Below are 17,224 nucleotides of genomic sequence, written 5' to 3'. Positions count from 1 at the left end.
CCACTCATCCTTTGGCGTAACAAGCTCAGAACAAGTAGCAAAAACGCCAACTATGTGGATTCTTCTCCTTGGATCCCCTGAGGGATGTCAAGCTTGGGGTGGGGGGGGAAAGAGGGGGTGGGGGGGTAAAGTGTTCCGTGCTTGCTTGCAAAGCTGATGCAAAAGGGGGTATACTCACGTTCCCTGGGGAAGCCTCCGCCCCGCCCCCGCCCCTCCTCCTGCCAGACAGCAGGACTGGTTACGGAGAAGTCGGCTCTGCGGAAGGGGCGTGGGAGCCATGCAGGGCGGAGAGGGCGCAGGAGAGGGCGGCTCCAAGGTCTTAGGGAGAACCAGAGGCAGCAGGATTTGCCCTCTTTTCTCTGGCCACCAGCCTTCTCCCTCCCTCTAAAGTCCTAGAAAACCCTTCCTTTCTCCTTTCCCTCCCCCGTCCCCCAAGATTGTCAACTTACTCCCTGCGACCTTCTCCCTCCAACCCTCTCACTGGGAAGGGGGATGTGTAAGATAATATAGATAAATAATCTCCTTTTTACAAAAATGTGCAACTACTCTCCCCATGGTTCCCCTCCCCTTCTTTCAAGGAGGGACCTGGTTGTTTCCTTCCCAAAGGGCAAAGGGGTATCTTTGTGAGCGGTGGGGGTGAGTGGCCAAGCTTCAGAGAAGTCTGTTAATATAAATGATGGGTGGGGTGGAGGAAAGCTGGTCCCTCCATCATCTCCCCCCTACTCAGGTAGAGGGCCCCCCATTTCCAGCCTCTACTTGGCCCAGACTCTTCTCTGACTTCCCCGGACCCGAGCAGGGCGCCCGAAGCGCTTCCCGTGTGCCCGTTCTCCCTGGACAGTCCCGTTCCAGGGCTCTAGTTTTCGGCCTACAGGGTGACGTGAGCTCCGCCAAGGCCCCTCTGTCCGCCCCGGGGTGGAAGGGTCCCGTCCCATCTCGCTCTACCCCTGCCCCCCGGCTCCTCCCTACTCTAGGTCGACCGTGCTGTCTGGGCTGGGGGCGGCCGGCCGCCTCCCGGGCGGACTCTTGCAGGATCGGGCCTGGGCGGGGACAGCGGCGGCCGCAGCGGCATCTGGGGGCTCCCGGGGCGGAGGCTTGCGGGGGCTGGCGCAGGTTGGGGGAGCGTTGTCCCGGGTCTTGGGCCGCGGAGGTCTGCGGGCGTTGAGGAAGAGGGCGGGGTCGGGCATGGGCTCAGGCTCGGCCTCGTCCAGCCTGCAGCCCAGCTCCCAGGCAGCCCAGTCCCTGGCGCTGCCCAGGGCGCACGGCTCGGGGAGCAGCGACAAAGGCGGGCGCGGTGGGCGGCGGGCGCGGGGTCCGCGTTTCCTGGACCTCCCGTCGGCAGGCGGCGGGGCGCGGTCCCGGCCTCCTCCCGCGGGGGCGGCGGCCGCTGCACCGGCAGAGGCTGCAGCGCCCTCGACGGCAGCCGGGCCGGAGCCTGGGGCCGCACGGGGCGCCCCGTGCAGCTTCTGCCGGGCAGCGTGCAGCTGAAAGGCCAGGTAGGCGGCCGCCTCGCTCTGCTTCTGCAGCTCGGTGCCCAGCACGGTGGCGCGGTGACTGCGGCGTCGCAGCTCCTCCAGGAAGCGGCGTTCCTTGCTGCGCAGGCTAGAGCGCAGCGCCCACACGAGCGCGTCGCGCTGCCGCAGCTCCCGCCGCAGCTCGCCGTTGCCTCGCTCCCGCGCCGCCAGCTGCTCCTCCAGCGCCCGGCACTTGGCCTCCAGCTGCCGCGACGCCTCCTCTGCGGGGACGGGACGGGGAGGGAGAGCTGAAGCGGCGCCCTCCGGGTTACTTACCGACCCGGGGCCCCGGGCTTCCCCACGCACCCCTCCTTTCCGTCAGCTCCCCCACCTCCAGCATTGCTGCATTCTATCGGCTGTTCCTTGCATCATCCATCCAGCCATCCCCCCATCCGCCCATTCTTCCGTTCATTCATCCATCCCTCCAGTCTTCCGTTCATTCATCCACCCAGCCATCCCTCCATTCTTCCTTTCATCTACCCATGCAACATGCATTTAGTAAGCTTGTTGCTTAAAATATTTATTAAGCTGAGAGCAATGGTACAGTTGAATGAGCACTGGCCCTGGAGTCAGAGGCCCTGAGCTTAAAGTCTGTCTCTCTTCCTAGCTGCGTGACTTTGGGCAAGTAATTTTTTCTTCTTCCTCAGTTTCCTCGTCTGTAAAATGGGGGTAAAGATAGCACTCGCTTCCCAGGGTTGTTATAAGGATGAGATAATATACGTAAAGCGCTGTGCAAATCTTAAAGCGCTATGTAAATGCTAGCAGCTGCTACTACAACCGCTACCACTACCACTACCACTACCACTACCACTACCACTACCACTACCACTACCACTACTGCTGACACGTCGTGGGGAAGTCACGTCCCCTCCTTGGACCTTACTTTTCTCATCTATCAGTAAAACAGTTGGGTTGGATAGTCTCGGAGGTGTCCTCTTGCTCTCGATTTGTGATCATTTGAGATTTCTGAACTTGTTTTTGAAAATATTTTGATAACTATTTCAATATAATTGGTTTCCTTTGTAATAATATGTATTTTATCTTGAGCATTTCAAAACATGATTCTGAGAAGGGGTTCATGGGTTTCAACAGTCGGCTGCCAAAGGGGTCCAGGACACACAAAAAAAGATGGAGACACCCCTTTCTATAGAGTTAACTTAATAGCTGTGTGACCTATGCAGTCCAGCCCCAGTTTCCTCATCTGTAAAATAGGAAGGGTGGGCTTCATGTCCTCTGACTTCCCTTCCAGCCCCAGATCTGTGAAGCTCCCACTATAAGGAAGGGCTGAAGCCCCAGAAAGCAGAGCAAAATCTGGATTTTTCTACAGGATCTTGACTTATCCTTGGGAGTCACCTCCGTTCCCTGTTTTGTAAAGTGAGGTGGATAAAGTGGATGGGTCTTAAGGGCTCTTCCAGTTTGCAGCCTGTGATCCTATGTGACACTTGCTGTCCTAGGAGTTTCAATAAACATTTGAGAAAGCAGCCCTGTCTAGTGAAAAGGACAAAGTCTTTGGAGTCTGGGTTCAAATCTTACCCATCTGGGATACTTACTACTTGCCCTGGGAAAGCCCCTCTAGGTTTGTCATCCTCATAAGTGTCTACTAATAACAATTAGCATCAACACTGTGAAATAGGAGATGAAGTGCTGGGCTTCAACTTTAAACCCTGACTTTTGACCCTGTAGGATTGACAGCAAATGACTTCATCTCTCCATGTGCCTCAGGCAGCTCCCAAGGCTTTAGCAGATCAATAAATTATAGCCTGGTTGCACATTTAGGATGGAGGGAGTTCCCATGCCAACAAATCTCATCATCCTCAGGCTCTGACCACTCACATCTAGCAGCTTTAAGGTGTTCAAAACCCAGCCCTCACAACAATCCTGTAAAGAAGGAGTTCTATGATCTAAGTCCTACGATCCACCCTCACAGAATCAACCAACAAGCATTTATTACGTGTTTACTGTGTGCCAGGAACTGGGCTAAGTGAAAAGACAAAAGTGAAACAGTGCCTGCCCTCAAAGAGCTTACATTCTATTTTGGGAGACAACCTATACACAAGTATGTATGAAGTAAAGGCAATGCAGGGTTGGTGGAGGGGGTGAGGGGTGGGAGGCACCAGCATCTGGGGGAACTAGGAAAGGCCTCATGTAGGTGACACTTGAGCTAAGCTTTCACTGGTACTAGGGAGTAGAAAGACAGAGGTGAGAAAGGGTTGCTTTTCAGTTGCAAGGGACAGTGTGTGCAAAGCCACAGAGATGTGTTGTGTGTGAGGAGTAGCAAAGAGGCTGGCTTAGCTGAGTCCACAGGGTGCATGACTCTGGGGACTGATATGTATGCAACAAGCCTGGAAGAGAAGGGGGGAGTCAGGTTGGGAAAGGCTATGAATACCAAACAGCAGAGTCTGGCTCTTAGGCGTAGCGCTGGAAGGCACCTGGGCAGCTAATCCCAACCCTCCCATTTTATAGATGAGGAAACTGGGACCCAGAGAGCCTGTGCTTGCCAGAGGTCACAAGGCAGGACAATAGCAGAGATGACACTCAAGCCCAAGTTCTTGGGGCAGCCTGGTACGTTGGAGAGAGCAGTGGGTTTGGAGTCAGAGGGCCTGGGTTCGAATTTCTCTTTTCCTTAGAACCTGTGTCACTTAAGTCACGTAAACTTCTGGGCCTCACTTTCTTTCTTTGTAAAATGAAGGAGTTGGACTAGATGTCCCCCAAGGTCCTTTTAACTCTAGAGCCATGATTCTGCTTACTATCTGCACAACCTTGGGCAAGTAGCTTATCTTCCCTTAGCCTCGGCTTCCTAAGGTGTCAAATAAGGGGGCTGAACTAGATGGCACTGAAGGTATCTTCCTGTATTAGACCTAGGAGCCTGTGATTCCCTCCCTCCCTTCCTTCTTTCCTTCCTTCTCTTTCTTTATCTCTTTCTTCCCTCCTTCCCTGTCTTCTCTTAGATCTAGAAGTCTGTGATTCTCTTCCTTCTTTCCTTCTCTTCTCCTTCCCTCCCTTCTTTCCTTCCTTCTTTCTTTCTTTATCTTTCTTTCTTCCCTCCTTCCCTGTCTTCTCTTAGATCTAGAAGTCTGTGATTCTCTTCCTTCTTTCCCTCCCTCCTCCCTCCCTTCCTTCCTTCCTTGATGCCTTCCTGTCTTCCTTCCTTCCCTACCTCCCTCCTTTTCCTGAGGAATTATTTGATTTTCCAGTGGAAAATACACTGGGTATTGTAAGAATTATTTCTTACCTAGCAGCTAGATCAGTACTTGATCCGATACTTCATCTGGCTGCTCTTTCCCAGCCCTCTATACCCAAAGAGAATGGCTTTTCAGAATTCCTGGGGCTGAGCTTTTCAGAATTTAGCCAGGCTGGTCCTCACACAACATGCCTTCTATTCCCAGGCCTGTCCTTTAAGTCTTTCCGAGATGGTGAGACCTGCTTAAGCTTTTGTTCAGCTGTCATAGCCTTGAGAACCCAGAATCACTCTAGACCACTGCATCACTGACACTGAAGTGAAAGACACCTTTGAGATCATTGGATCCAATTCTGTTTTTACAGAGGAGGAAACTGAGACCCAGAAAGGGGAAGGTAAATGGAAGAGCTTTGCTTTAAATCTATGTCCTCTGGTTCCAAATCTTTTTGCTGCATCAAGGTGCCACAATTAGGTTAATGATAATAACAGTAATAGCTAAACATTTATATAACCACTTTAAGGTTTGCAAAGTGCTTTACAGATGTTATTTAATTAAATGTACCCTACTAATTCAATCCAATTCAATAAACATTTATTGAATGCATATTGTACGCAAGGAACTGAGTCAGGTATTAGGGATACAAAGACACTAAAAAAGTAGAAGTGTCTCTGACCGCAAGGAGCTTACATCCTATTATTTTATTTTATTTTTTCCCTTTTTGGTGAAGCAATCGGGGTTAAGTGACTTGCCCAAGGTCACACAGCTAGTACGTGTCAAGTGTCTGAGGTTGGATTTGAACTCAGGTCCTCCTGACTCCAAGGCCAGAGCTCTACCTACTTCGCCATCTAGCTGCCTCAAATTAAATTTTTTTTAAAGGCAATTGGGATTAAGTGACTTGCCCAGGGTCACACAGCTAGTAAGTGTCAAGTGTTTGGTCTGAGGCTGGATTTGAACTTTTGTCCTCCTGACTCCAACGCCAGAGCTCTATCCACTGCACCACCTAGCTACCCCCTTACATTCTATTATTAAATGATCCCTAGCCCTGGAATATCCTCCCTCCCTCTCTTCACCTGTTCAATTCCCCTCTATCCTTTAAAGCCTAACTCAATTGCTACCTCTTCCAGGAAGCATTCCTAGATTATCCCACCCACCTCTTCCCTTAGACTTCACACTGCACTTTTTTTTACACTTCTCTAATGCACTTAGTATATATGATTGTATACTATAATTATGAGTGAAACTGTTCTATCCCCAACTACAGTGTAAGGTCTGTGTTCTAACTTTGTATATCCTTCAGAACCCAGCACATTCCTCCCTCCCCTCCCCTCCCCTTCTCCTTCTCCTGACTATGGTGAGAGAATGGATAACTTTGTTCTCCTTAAGGAAATTTATAGATGTCTATTTTTATTGTAACAGCAACAATAATAAATAGATCATTAATTTCTTTAAAGCAACAGAACACCAGGCAGTCCCTTCCCACTTCCCAGAGCATCTTCCTAGCTCTGCTCCTAATTTGAGGAAACAGTGTGGTACAGTATAAAGAGGGCTCTCTTAATACTGTCAAAAGATTTGCGTTTGAATCCTGACTCTTCTTATAGCCCACGTGACCTTGGCCAAGTCATTTCCCTGTCTCAGTTTTCTCCTTTGTGACATGAGAGGATTGGATTAGATGGAGTCTCAGGTCCCTTCTCCATGGGATCTTTCCAGGCCATTATACTCTTAAGTCTCAACCTCCTTCCACTTGGTATCTCCCAGCCACCTACTTTTCTCTCTCCAATTCTCTCTCTCTCTCTTCCCTTCCCCCAGGACAATATTTATCTACACTTCCACATTCCCCTTGGTGGGGGATAAGGCTACCCTTATGAGTAAGGCTACCCTTCCAGTAATCCCTGTGATTAGCAGAAAGAGCACTGACTTTGGAGTCTGGGAGACATGGAATTCAAGTCCCAGCTCTGATACCTAAGCAAGTCACCTAATCTCTCTCTCAGTCTCAGGATTTGAAAAGGCTGGTCTTCCTGACTTCAGGTTCCACCTCTCTATCCACTACACCACGTCAGCTGCCACTGAGTCAGAATTTTAAGCCAGTCCCCCTGTCAGAGGCAAGGAAGACTTTCCACTGTTCCAGGAAAATAGCCTACTGATTATTCTGACTTCATGCCTCAGGCACTAGCTTCACATTTCTGGGCGAGTCACTTAACCTCCTTCTCAGCTACAGTTTCCTTATCTGTAAAGTGCAGATAATGGACCTCAGTGGACGACTGTGAGATAGCCCGTAAAAGTGCTTTGCAAACCTTAAAGCTGCTCTATAAATTCTGGCTATTATTAACAATGCAACACTTTGTTTTTCAAAAACAACCCTAAGAAATAGGTATTGCAAGTATCACCAGCTCCTGGTGGGAAACTTTTTTGATTCCCGTGGTGGGGGTGGGGGTGGATGGGATTCGAGCTGGAGCTAGGTCTGGTAGACCACGGAAGGGAGGGACTGGCAGATCATTAGGGAGCTGTGGTGGTTGTAGTGGAAGCATTCTGCTTACTACCTGGGTGACCTTGGGCAAGTCACTAACGTTCCTGGGTCTCAGTTTCCCAATTTTAAAATGAGGGAATTGCTATGGGAAGAGACACAGAAAAGTACAAAGTGTTCTTGGGGAAATGGATGTTATTCTTTTTGACCAGAACACACCTGCCTCCATATACTCGAAATCTGTGATAATGAGGCCAACTCTAGAACCGGTTACTGGGTCCAGAAAAACATAGAAAGAGGGGACTGACTACTCCCCTACTGCTTTCTTTCCCTTCTCGTCTCTGACTCCTTGACCTAAGGATCAGCCTCAAGGCAGCCAGGAATGGTTTTTAATTGGTCATTATGGGCCAGGCTGACCGGCCTTATCCTGATTGACAGTTTAGATAGCCAGTGATAGGGGACAAAGGAACGTACCCTCCTTCGATTCATTGTCAATCAATCCATCATCACAGCTAACATTTGCATAGCACCTACTATGTGTCAGGCCCTGTACTTAGCTTTACAAAGATTATCTCATTTGATCCTTACAACAACCCTGGGCTGTAGGTGCTATTATTATCTTCACTTTCCAGATGAGGTTACTGAGTCTTTTCCATTGTGTCCTATTCTCTGTGATCCTGTTTGGGGTTTTCTTGGCAAAGACACTGGAGTGGTTGGCCATTTCCTTCTCCAGCTCATTTTACAGATGAGGAAACTGAGGCAAACAGGATTAAGTGACTAGCCCAGGGTCACACAACTAGTAAGTGTCTTAGGCCGGATTGGAACTTCCTGACTCCAGGCCCAGTGCTCTATCCACTGTGCCACCTAGCTGCCCCTAGGTGCTATTAATACCCCCATTTTACAGGTTAAGCCATTTGCCCAGGGTCACAAAGCCAGTAAGTGTCTGAGTTCAAGTCTCCCTGATTCCAGGCCTGGAGCTCTGTCCACTACAGATTGATTTCCCCACCTGGCCCCATTAACTGTAGACTTAATTGGTTGTTCCCTGGAACAAAGGACAGGTGTCTCCCTGCTCTGGCCTGTATGTTCCCCTGATAGGGGATCTGGGGGTGTCTCTAGAGGGTGACAGAATGTGAGGTGATGCCACACACGCCCCTGCTCTGACAGGTGTGCTGTTGCCTTGGCTTGCCAGGGCCCAGATCTTCAAGCCACTTCCAAAAGGTCATTTCAACATTCTGTTGTTCTCACCTACCTTGGACTCCGCCTTTGGAACCCCTGGCTCTGAGAGGTGAGTTTTCATGGGCCCAAACATCCACGGTGCTTCCCCAGGATCTCTCCAAGTGCAGCCCCCCCCCCTTTCCAGCACCTTTGTGTGTGGTCTTTTATTAGAGTGTTAGTTATTAGAGATCGGTGACTTATTGGCTTGTATTTTGTGTTTAGCACAGTGCTTGGCACATGGTAAGACTTTAATAAATGCTTTATCTATCTAGCTGGGGCAGCTGGGTGGCATAGTGGATAGAGCACTGGGCTTGGAATCAGGAAGACTCATCTTCATGAGTTTAAATCCAGCCTCAGACACTTAACTAGTTACATGACCTGGGGCGAGTCACTTCCTCCGGTTTGCCTCAGTTTCCTCAATTAGAAAATGAACTAGGGAAGGAAATGACAAACCACGTCAGTATCTTTGCCAAGAACATCCCAAACGGGGTCACAAAGAGTCAGACATGACTGAAAAATGACTGAACAACATCTCTATCTCACAGCAGCTCCAAAGCTGAATCTAGCTTTCCCATTTCTTTCTTCCTCAATCCCCTAGGACTAAAGTATACAATGAGGACTTGGAGAAGAAATGGATGAATAAAAAAAGCATTAATTAAGTGACTTACTGTGTGCCAAGTTCTGCCAGACTTGGAGGTAAACTCTGGGGATACAAATTCAAAAGCAGAAATAGTCCTTGCCCTGAAGAGGTTTAACATTCCAAGGAGGGTAAGGGTTAGAAAGTTTAGAAAGTGACAGGGCTAGTGGGTGGGACCCATAGTTCAACTCACTCCCTGAAGCCGTGTCAGAGTTGATTTGATTAAACTTTCCAACTAGGGACTGGGGAACGGGTGTGGATGTAGGAGATGAATGGAGAGGAGGGAGAGAAGGGAAGAGTGTTTGGGGCTTTCCTGAAATAATAGTCTGAGAGAAGCAGTCAGAAGCTCTTACCCTCAGATGCCCTAGGCTAAATGTATGCTAAGCATGATGGAGCATCTCATGGAATTAGACAAGAGGCAGGCACAGGATAGGGGACCCCTGTGAATGTGGTCAGACTTCTGGCTCTGAGTTCCCCATCTCACTGCCTACCCCCAATACACCATTCTCCATCCTATCTATGCCCTTTCACCCTTATACCGTTCTTTTTTTTTTTTAGGTTTTTTAAAAATTTTTATTTATTTTTGTCTAGGCAATGGGGTTAAGTGACTTGCCCAGGGTCACACAGCTACTAAGTGTTATGTGTCTGAGGCCGGATTTGACCTCAGGTCCTCCTGAATCCAGAGTCAGTGCTCTATCCACTGAATCACCTAGCTGCCCCCACCTTTATACCTTTCATTCCTCATATGTGTCTACATCCTTAGATATGTGTTCTCTCAATTCATATAAGGAGCATATATTGTAGACTCTGACATTTAATAGTGGTGTGACTTTGGGCCTCTGGCTTAACCTCTCTATGTCCATCTGGGACACTTTATGTCCCATAAAATGGGCATAATAATGCCTGCAGCATCTACCTCACAAGGTTGTTGTGCGGCCCAAACAAGGGGATGGAAGTTAACTACTTCCCGAACCTTAAAGCACTTTGTGCATATCCTTTATTTTCTTGTCCTGATCTTTCTTTCATCAAGACAGACTGGAGACCCCTGTTAACTAACTCCTAGTATTAGAGCAGTTCGGAGTGAAGGGGCAGGCAGACAGTCAGGGGTAATAAGACATAATAAGCTTGGGAAGGTATCCTGGGAGCAAAATGTAAAGAGCTTTAAATACCAAACAGGAGCTTGTATTTGAAACTAGAGGCAGTCTACAGTCTGTATCAGAAGCAAGACTTAAACCCATATCCTCCTGACTCTTGATGATGATGTCAGAGCTTCATACTCTCCTTACTGTAGCACAGTGCCTGGCACACAGCAGGCACTTAATAAATGCTAAATTGTCCTGCCTCCAATTTCCTGGCTGTGTGAACCTGGACATATCACTTAACTTCTCGGTGGTCTGCCAATTCTCAGAGTCAAAGAGTTGCAAGAAAGGTGCCACTTGCTTTGACAGAAAGTGTTTCTTCATCTGGCATTTCCCTAATTCAAAGGAATCGCCCATTCAGTCCCTATCCCTACCCAATTTGTTGTTCAGTAATTTTTTCAGTTGTGACTTTCAGTCATCTTCGGGAGTTCCAATCTGGCCTCAGACACTTACTAGCTGTGTGACCCTGGGCAAGTTGCTTCACCTGTCTTCAATTTCCTTATCTGTAAAATGAGTTGGAGAAGGAAATGGCAAACTACTCCAGTATCTTTGTCAAGAAAACCCCAAATGGGGTCAGGAAGAGTCAGACACAGTTGAAAGGACTGAGCAGCAACAAATCATCATCATCATCATCATCATCATCATCATCAACAAATTAACAACAAATCAAAGGAATTGCCCATCAAGTCCCAATCTCTACGCAATGGGAGTTCTTCCCTCAACCTCTAATTCTTCTGAGGAGGAAACTTAGAACCCTAGCCTACAGATAAAAATCTGTAAACCTGGGAGACCAGGTTTCAAGGAACCCAGCCCCCATCCCTCCCATTATTTTTTATAATGCAAAGCTACTCTCAACCCCAAGGTTTCCTGTTGGGCAATTAAATACCTAGCTTATAAACAATGACTTAACTATCTCTGGCTTTACAGAAGGGTGACTGCTCTGTGAATTCTTTTGTAAATTGAGAATATTTTAGCAATAAAACTAATTCCATTAGGATGGGATTTCTGTTTGGCCAGATTTCTAAAGGAGAAGTTTTGGCCAACACCTGAGGAACAAATATGGTAAAGGAAATCCCGGACAATTTCCCCTCCCTCCTCCCCCAGCCCTTCCATTCAGATTCTTTACTAGATGCCAAAACATCTAGAGAAAAAGGAAAATGTTTATGTATTCACTTGACTGCTTGTTCTATATAATGCCCTATATAATATTTGATGCCTTTAAGAACATTAAGAACAACACATTTCTAAAGGGAATTTTGAAAGAAATGGATCAAGAAAGGTGCTGGACTGTGACTTGTCCCCTCCCCCAGGTCAGCATTCTTGCTCCTGTCTAGGGGAGATGGTGGCAGGTGTGACTTCCTTAAGGGTCTTGGTGTCCCCCGAAGCTCTATCCTGGACTCTCTTCTCTTTCTACATTCTCTTTCTTGGTGACCTCATTAGCTCTCCTGGGCTCAACTATTGTCTCTACAAAGATGGTACCCAGCTTTTTATATCCAACCTGGGTATTTCTCCTGAGTTCCAGTCCCACATTACCAATTGCTTATTGGACATTTCCAACATGTGTATCTTAAACTTAATATGTCATTATCTTCCCCTCTTCTTCCAACCCAATCTAATCCTCCTGTGACTTCCTTATCTCTGTTGAGGGTACCACAATGCTTCTAGTTACTCAGGTTCAAAACCTTGGTGTCACCCTTAGTCCTTCCTCTTCCTCACCCCATATATCTCCAATCAGGTGCTGAGTCATCTGGATTGTATCTCCATAACATTTCTCATATCCATCCCTTTCTTTCCACTCACACAGTCACCACCAGGACCTTATCACCTCTCATTTGGATTGCTACAGTAACTTCTTGGGCAGTTAGTGGCACAGTAGATAGAGTGCTGGGCCTGGAGTCAGGAGGACATGAGTTCAAATCCAACCTCAAACATTTATTGGCTGGGTGACCCTGAGCAAGTCACTTCACCCTGTTTGCCTCAGTTTCCTCATGTGTCAAATGAGCTGGAGAAGAAAATGGCAAACCACTCCAGTTTCTCTGTCAAGGAAAACTCCAAATAGGGTGGTGGAGCGTGGGACATAGCTGAAAACAACTCAACAACAACAGAGTAGCTTCGTACTCCAATCCATCCTTTACATAGTTGCCAAAGTCAGTTCCTAAAGTGCAGACTGCCTCTAGCTTCAAATCCAAGCTCCTGTTTGGTATTTGAAGCTCTTTACGTTTTGCTCCCAGGATACCTTCCCAAGCTTATTGTATCTCATTACCCTTTACACACTTTCTTGTTCTTTCTCACAGAGAACATTCCACAACCTCTGTAAGCTTGTACCGTTCTTTATCCACTTAATCCAGGCCTGGACTGTATTATCTCTTCACTGGTGCCTCTTAAAATCTTCATTTTCTTTCAAAACTCAGACCAAAGGCCACTTTATTTATGAGGATTTTCTTGAATCCCCTACCCACTAACCCTAATGCCCCCCCCCCCCCCCCGCAAAGTGACCCCCCCTGAAATTGCCTTCAATTTATTCTGAACCTATTCAGTCAATACTTACATACATGCTGTCTCCCCAATAGAAGGTTAGCTTCTGGAGTGTGAGAACTGTTTCACTTTTGTCTTTCTACCTATCTCCAGTACATTGCATAGAGCCTGGCACATAGTAGGCTCTTAATAAATGTTTGTTGAATGATTTGATTGAGTCTTTTTATTTCTCCTCACCCCTTTGGCTATCTTCTTAGGGACTACCTTACCTTGTTGGTCTGACTGTGACTCTTTGGTTTCCAGGTCACGGGTCAGTTCTGGGGAGAAAGAAGAGAGAGAGGGAAATTATTATTGGAGTGTATGTATGTGTTTGTACCTGTGTATATTGTCAGGAAATGACAACTCAATCCCTAGGAGTGGGGGTATTAGCCCAGCTGAGAGAGGAGGCCACTGAAAAAGGTAAGACAGCTTAGTCTGTAAGGGTTTCTCAGCGCCTCAAGGCACTCATGAGGAAATTAGTCATACCTGGAAAGCCATCGCCACCTGGTGGAGAGATTGATGGGCTGTGAAAATCACAGTGTGCTGATCGGGGTCACATGGGAGAGAAAGAATAACTGAGGATACCCAGGATTTTAGAAGGATTGTAATTCTGGATTGTAGCAGACAGTGGCCCTTACCATTTCTCATTCATATCACCCAACTGAAAAGCAAGGGGTCAGTCTTTGGTGCTACGTTAATCCTATCCTTCCCCTCCTCTCTGAGAAGGAAGGAAGGAAGAAAAGAAGAAGAGAAAGGAAGGAAGGAAAGGAAGGAAGGAAAGGAGGGAGAAAGAAAGGAATGAAGAAAGGAAGGAAGAAAGAAAAAGGAGAGGGAGGACGGGAGGAAAAAAGGAAAGGCAGGAAGGAAGGAGGGAGAGATATAGAAATAGAGGAAGGGAGGAAGGAAAGAAGGAAGGGAGGAAGGAAAGAAGAAAAAGAAATCAAGAAGAATGAGCCAGTCAATGCCACCTAGAGCCACCTATTCTGGATGTTTTCCAGAAAGTTCTGGAAATGATTGATTTTACTATATGCTAGGCCCAGCTTCAAGCTGGAAGGGATCTTGGGGATCACTTAGTCTGATCAGATTTTTACAGACAAAGAAACTGAGGCCAAGGAAATTGAAGTGACTTGCCCAGTGGCACAGAGGTTGCATGTAACACAGCTGGGATGTCAAAGGATCTTAAATTTAGGAAGGAATTTAGAGGTCATCTAGTCCAACCCCCTCATCTTTTCAGGGGAAGAAACAGGCCTTAGAGTCCTAATAAGGGTCTTGCTCAAGGTCACTCAGGTAGTAAGGGGCAACAGGATTTGAACTCATGGCCTCTGACTCCAAGTGCAGCGTTCTTGCCACCATACTATACTGCCTCCCCACTTCTTGCCATGAGGAACAAAAGACAAATAAGGTCTGCTTCCTAGGAGCTAACAGTCTAAAAGAAGCAATAAGCTGTGTATGCAAACAATTGTGAAGAAAGGTGAAAAGTGCTAAGGAGTCGAGGAAAAGTTGAGCCAAAGTGTTTTAAGAAAATTGAGGAGGCAGAAGACGCTCCATCTGGGGGCACTGGGGAAGAAGGCTTCCTGAAGAGGCAGTGCCAGGGCTGGCCCTTATAGAAAGAATGATTTCATAATCATAGCTAGTTTTCATAACTTTAACATTTGCAAAGCGTTTTGGGAATATTATTTTATCATCTCAACAACCATTTTACAGATGAGGAAATTCAGGTAGACAGAGGTTAAGTGACTTGTCCAGGGTCACACAACTAGTATGTGTTTTGTACTCAGGTCGTCCCCACTATCCTCTGCACCACCTAGATGCCTCTGCAATCAAGAATTGATGATGGGGCGGCTAAGTGACACAGTAGATAGAGCACTGACCCTGGAGTCAGGAGGATCTGAGTTCAAATCCAGCCTCAGACACTTAACACTTACTAGCTGTGTGACCCTGGGCAAGTCACTTAACCCCGATTGACTCACCAAAAAAAAAAAAAAAAGAGAGAAGGTCAAAGCTAGAAAGGGCCTTGGAAATCATCTTGCCCAATTCCCTACTTACACAACTGAGAAAGCTGAGACCCTGAGAGGATAAATGCTAGTTAAGGGTCAGACCTGGGATTCAAAACCAGGTCTTTTGATTGCAAGTCCATTGTCCTTCCTGTTCTTCCCGCTATGTTTCTTTTTCCACAATACTTTGATAGACTTTGCTTACATTATGTTGTACTTATTTTCTCCTATGTATTGTAATCTTATTGAGTGTAGTAACCCTTACATTTTACAAATATGTACATATACGTATACACAGATAGATATACTACATTACATAGATACAGATACATTACAATATGTAAGTGTACATATACATGCACTTTATACACATATATATTTGCATCTCCCTCAGTACCTAACACTGTACCGGATGCACTGAGTATATGCTTAATAGGTGCAAGAAACCAATGTTCATATGCCTCAAAAAAAAAAAAAAGTAGCTAGAAGATGTTTAAGATTCTTTAAACCTTGGCTCAGGTGTGACCTCTAGCTGAACTCTAGTGCCCACCTGGGATGCTCCCCACAGCTCTCTGCTTGTGGTAGGCCTGGTCCCAGATGAGGGTCCCTTGGGTCTTGGATACCTTAGAAGCTGTCTCTCAACACAACTGAGTAGAGCTCAGGGGACAGGCTGTAGAGCGGACGGGCTAAGCCACGCACTATGGAGCCCAAGGCCGGAGATGGGGCGGTGGGAAGTGATGTTCGCAGGCCAAGTCTGGCATCTTCACTTATCCGTCCCCATCCTCCTCCAGGACTCAAAGATTACCTTGCCCCCTTCATCTGTGTCTACAAGGGCCAGCGGTCATGTGGAACAATCAGTAGGATTGGCATCCCAGCTCAGTTCACTTGGATGAGGCCTTTCACTTTTCCAGACATGACCTCATGTATTAGATGGGTGTATTGGACTAGACCAGAGGTGGGGAACCTACAGCCTTGGGGCTGCTGTGACCCTCTAGGTCCTCAAGCGCAGCCCTTTGACTGAGTTTGGATTCAGCCAAAGGGCCACACTTGAGGACCTAAAGGGGCCATATGGGGCCCCGAGGCTGCAGGTTCCCCACCCCTGGATTAAATCATCTTGGAGACAAGGGGGGCTAGTGGAAATAGTGCAGTTGCTAGTGCAGTGGATAGAGTGCCAGGCCTAGAGTCAGGAAGACCTGAGTTCAAATCCAGCCTTAGATACTTACTAGCTGGGTGGCCCTGGGCAAGTCATCTAACCTTGGTCTGCCTCAGTTTCCTCATCTGTAAGATAAGCTGGAGAAGAAATTAAACTACTCCAGTGTCTCTGCCAAGAAAACCCTAAATGGGTCATGAAGAGGCAGACACAATTGAACAACAACAACAACATGTTCTCTAAGGACTTCCTCTCCCAAATCTCTCCATTCTCCACCCCTCCCCCCACCTCTTCTCTCAGTTCTTCTCTGATCTTTACTGTGTTCCCTTCTCCCCACCCCCAACTCCCCACACTCTGAGATGATCTCACCCCAGCTCTTTCCAACAGGCCTGCTGGAGCAGGCTTCTGACCCTGCCTCACTCAGAGTTATTTTTACCTCCTTAATCGATAAATGGAAGGCTGAGAAGCTGAGAGGTATATGGCAGAGAGAGAAAAAGAGGAGAGAAGAGGAGAGAGAGAGAGCAAGAGAGAGAAGAAATAGAGAGAGAGACAGAAAGAGAGAGAGAAGATATATATATATATACATAAAGAGAGGAGAGAGGAGAGAGAGAGAGAAGAAGAAGAGAGAGAAAAGAAGAGAAAGAGAGAGAAGAGATAGAGAAAGAGAAAAGGAGAGATAGAAAGAGGAGAGAGAGAGAAGATATATATATAGAGAGAGAGAGAGAGAGAAGAGAGAGAGAGGGAGAGACAGGGAGAGGAGAGAGAGAAAAAGATATATATATATATATAATATACATATATATATATAGAGACACAGAAAGAGAGAGAGGAGAGAGAGAAGATATATATATATATACACATATATAAAGAGAGAGAGAGGAGAGAGAGAGAAAAAGAGAGGAGAGAGGTAGAGAGAAGAAGAAGAGAGAGATAGAAAAGGAGAGAGAGAAGAGGAGATAGAGAGAGAAAAGGACAGACAGAAAGAGAGAGGAGAGAGAAGATATATATACACATATATATAGAGAGAGAGAAGAGAGAGAGAAGAAGATATATATATATAGATAGATATAGATACATATAGAGAGAGAGAAAGAGAAGAGAGAGGAGAGAGAGAGGAGAGACAGAGAGAGGAGAGATATAGGGAGAGAGAAGAAGAAGAGAGAGAAGAAGAGATAGAGAGAGAAAAGGAGAGACAGAAAGAGAGAGGAGAGAGAGAAGAAGGTATATATATATGTATATATAAAAAGAGAAGAGAGGAGAGAGAGAGAAGATATATATACACACACACACACACACATATATATAGAAAGAGAGAGAGAGAGAAGAGAGAGAGAAGGAGAGACAGAAAGAGAGAGAAGAATATATATATATATATATACATATATATAAAGAAAGAGAAGAGAGAGGAGAGAGGAGAGAGATAG

The 17,224-nt window shown here is 46.7% G+C and overlaps 1 protein-coding gene across 1 annotated transcript in view; it reads right to left on the bottom strand.

Moving 5' to 3' along the window:
- Window positions 1–962: 962 nt before the first annotated feature.
- CCDC92B (coiled-coil domain containing 92B) overlaps window positions 963–17,224 on the bottom strand; it is a 20,546-nt gene continuing 4,284 nt past the window's right edge. The window contains exons 2-4 of the mRNA XM_027861702.1: window positions 12,887–12,934; window positions 1,427–1,732; window positions 963–1,339 (exon numbers count right to left, since the gene is read on the bottom strand). Of these exons, the coding sequence (XP_027717503.1) occupies window positions 963–1,339; window positions 1,427–1,732; window positions 12,887–12,934 (731 nt within the window). The remainder of the gene's footprint in view (window positions 1,340–1,426; window positions 1,733–12,886; window positions 12,935–17,224) is intronic.

This window comes from Vombatus ursinus, unplaced genomic scaffold (genome assembly GCF_900497805.2).
Source record: "Vombatus ursinus unplaced genomic scaffold, bare-nosed wombat genome assembly UNPS02014768.1, whole genome shotgun sequence".
NCBI lineage: Eukaryota > Metazoa > Chordata > Mammalia > Diprotodontia > Vombatidae > Vombatus > Vombatus ursinus.
This window is presented reverse-complemented; position numbering and strand designations above follow the sequence as displayed.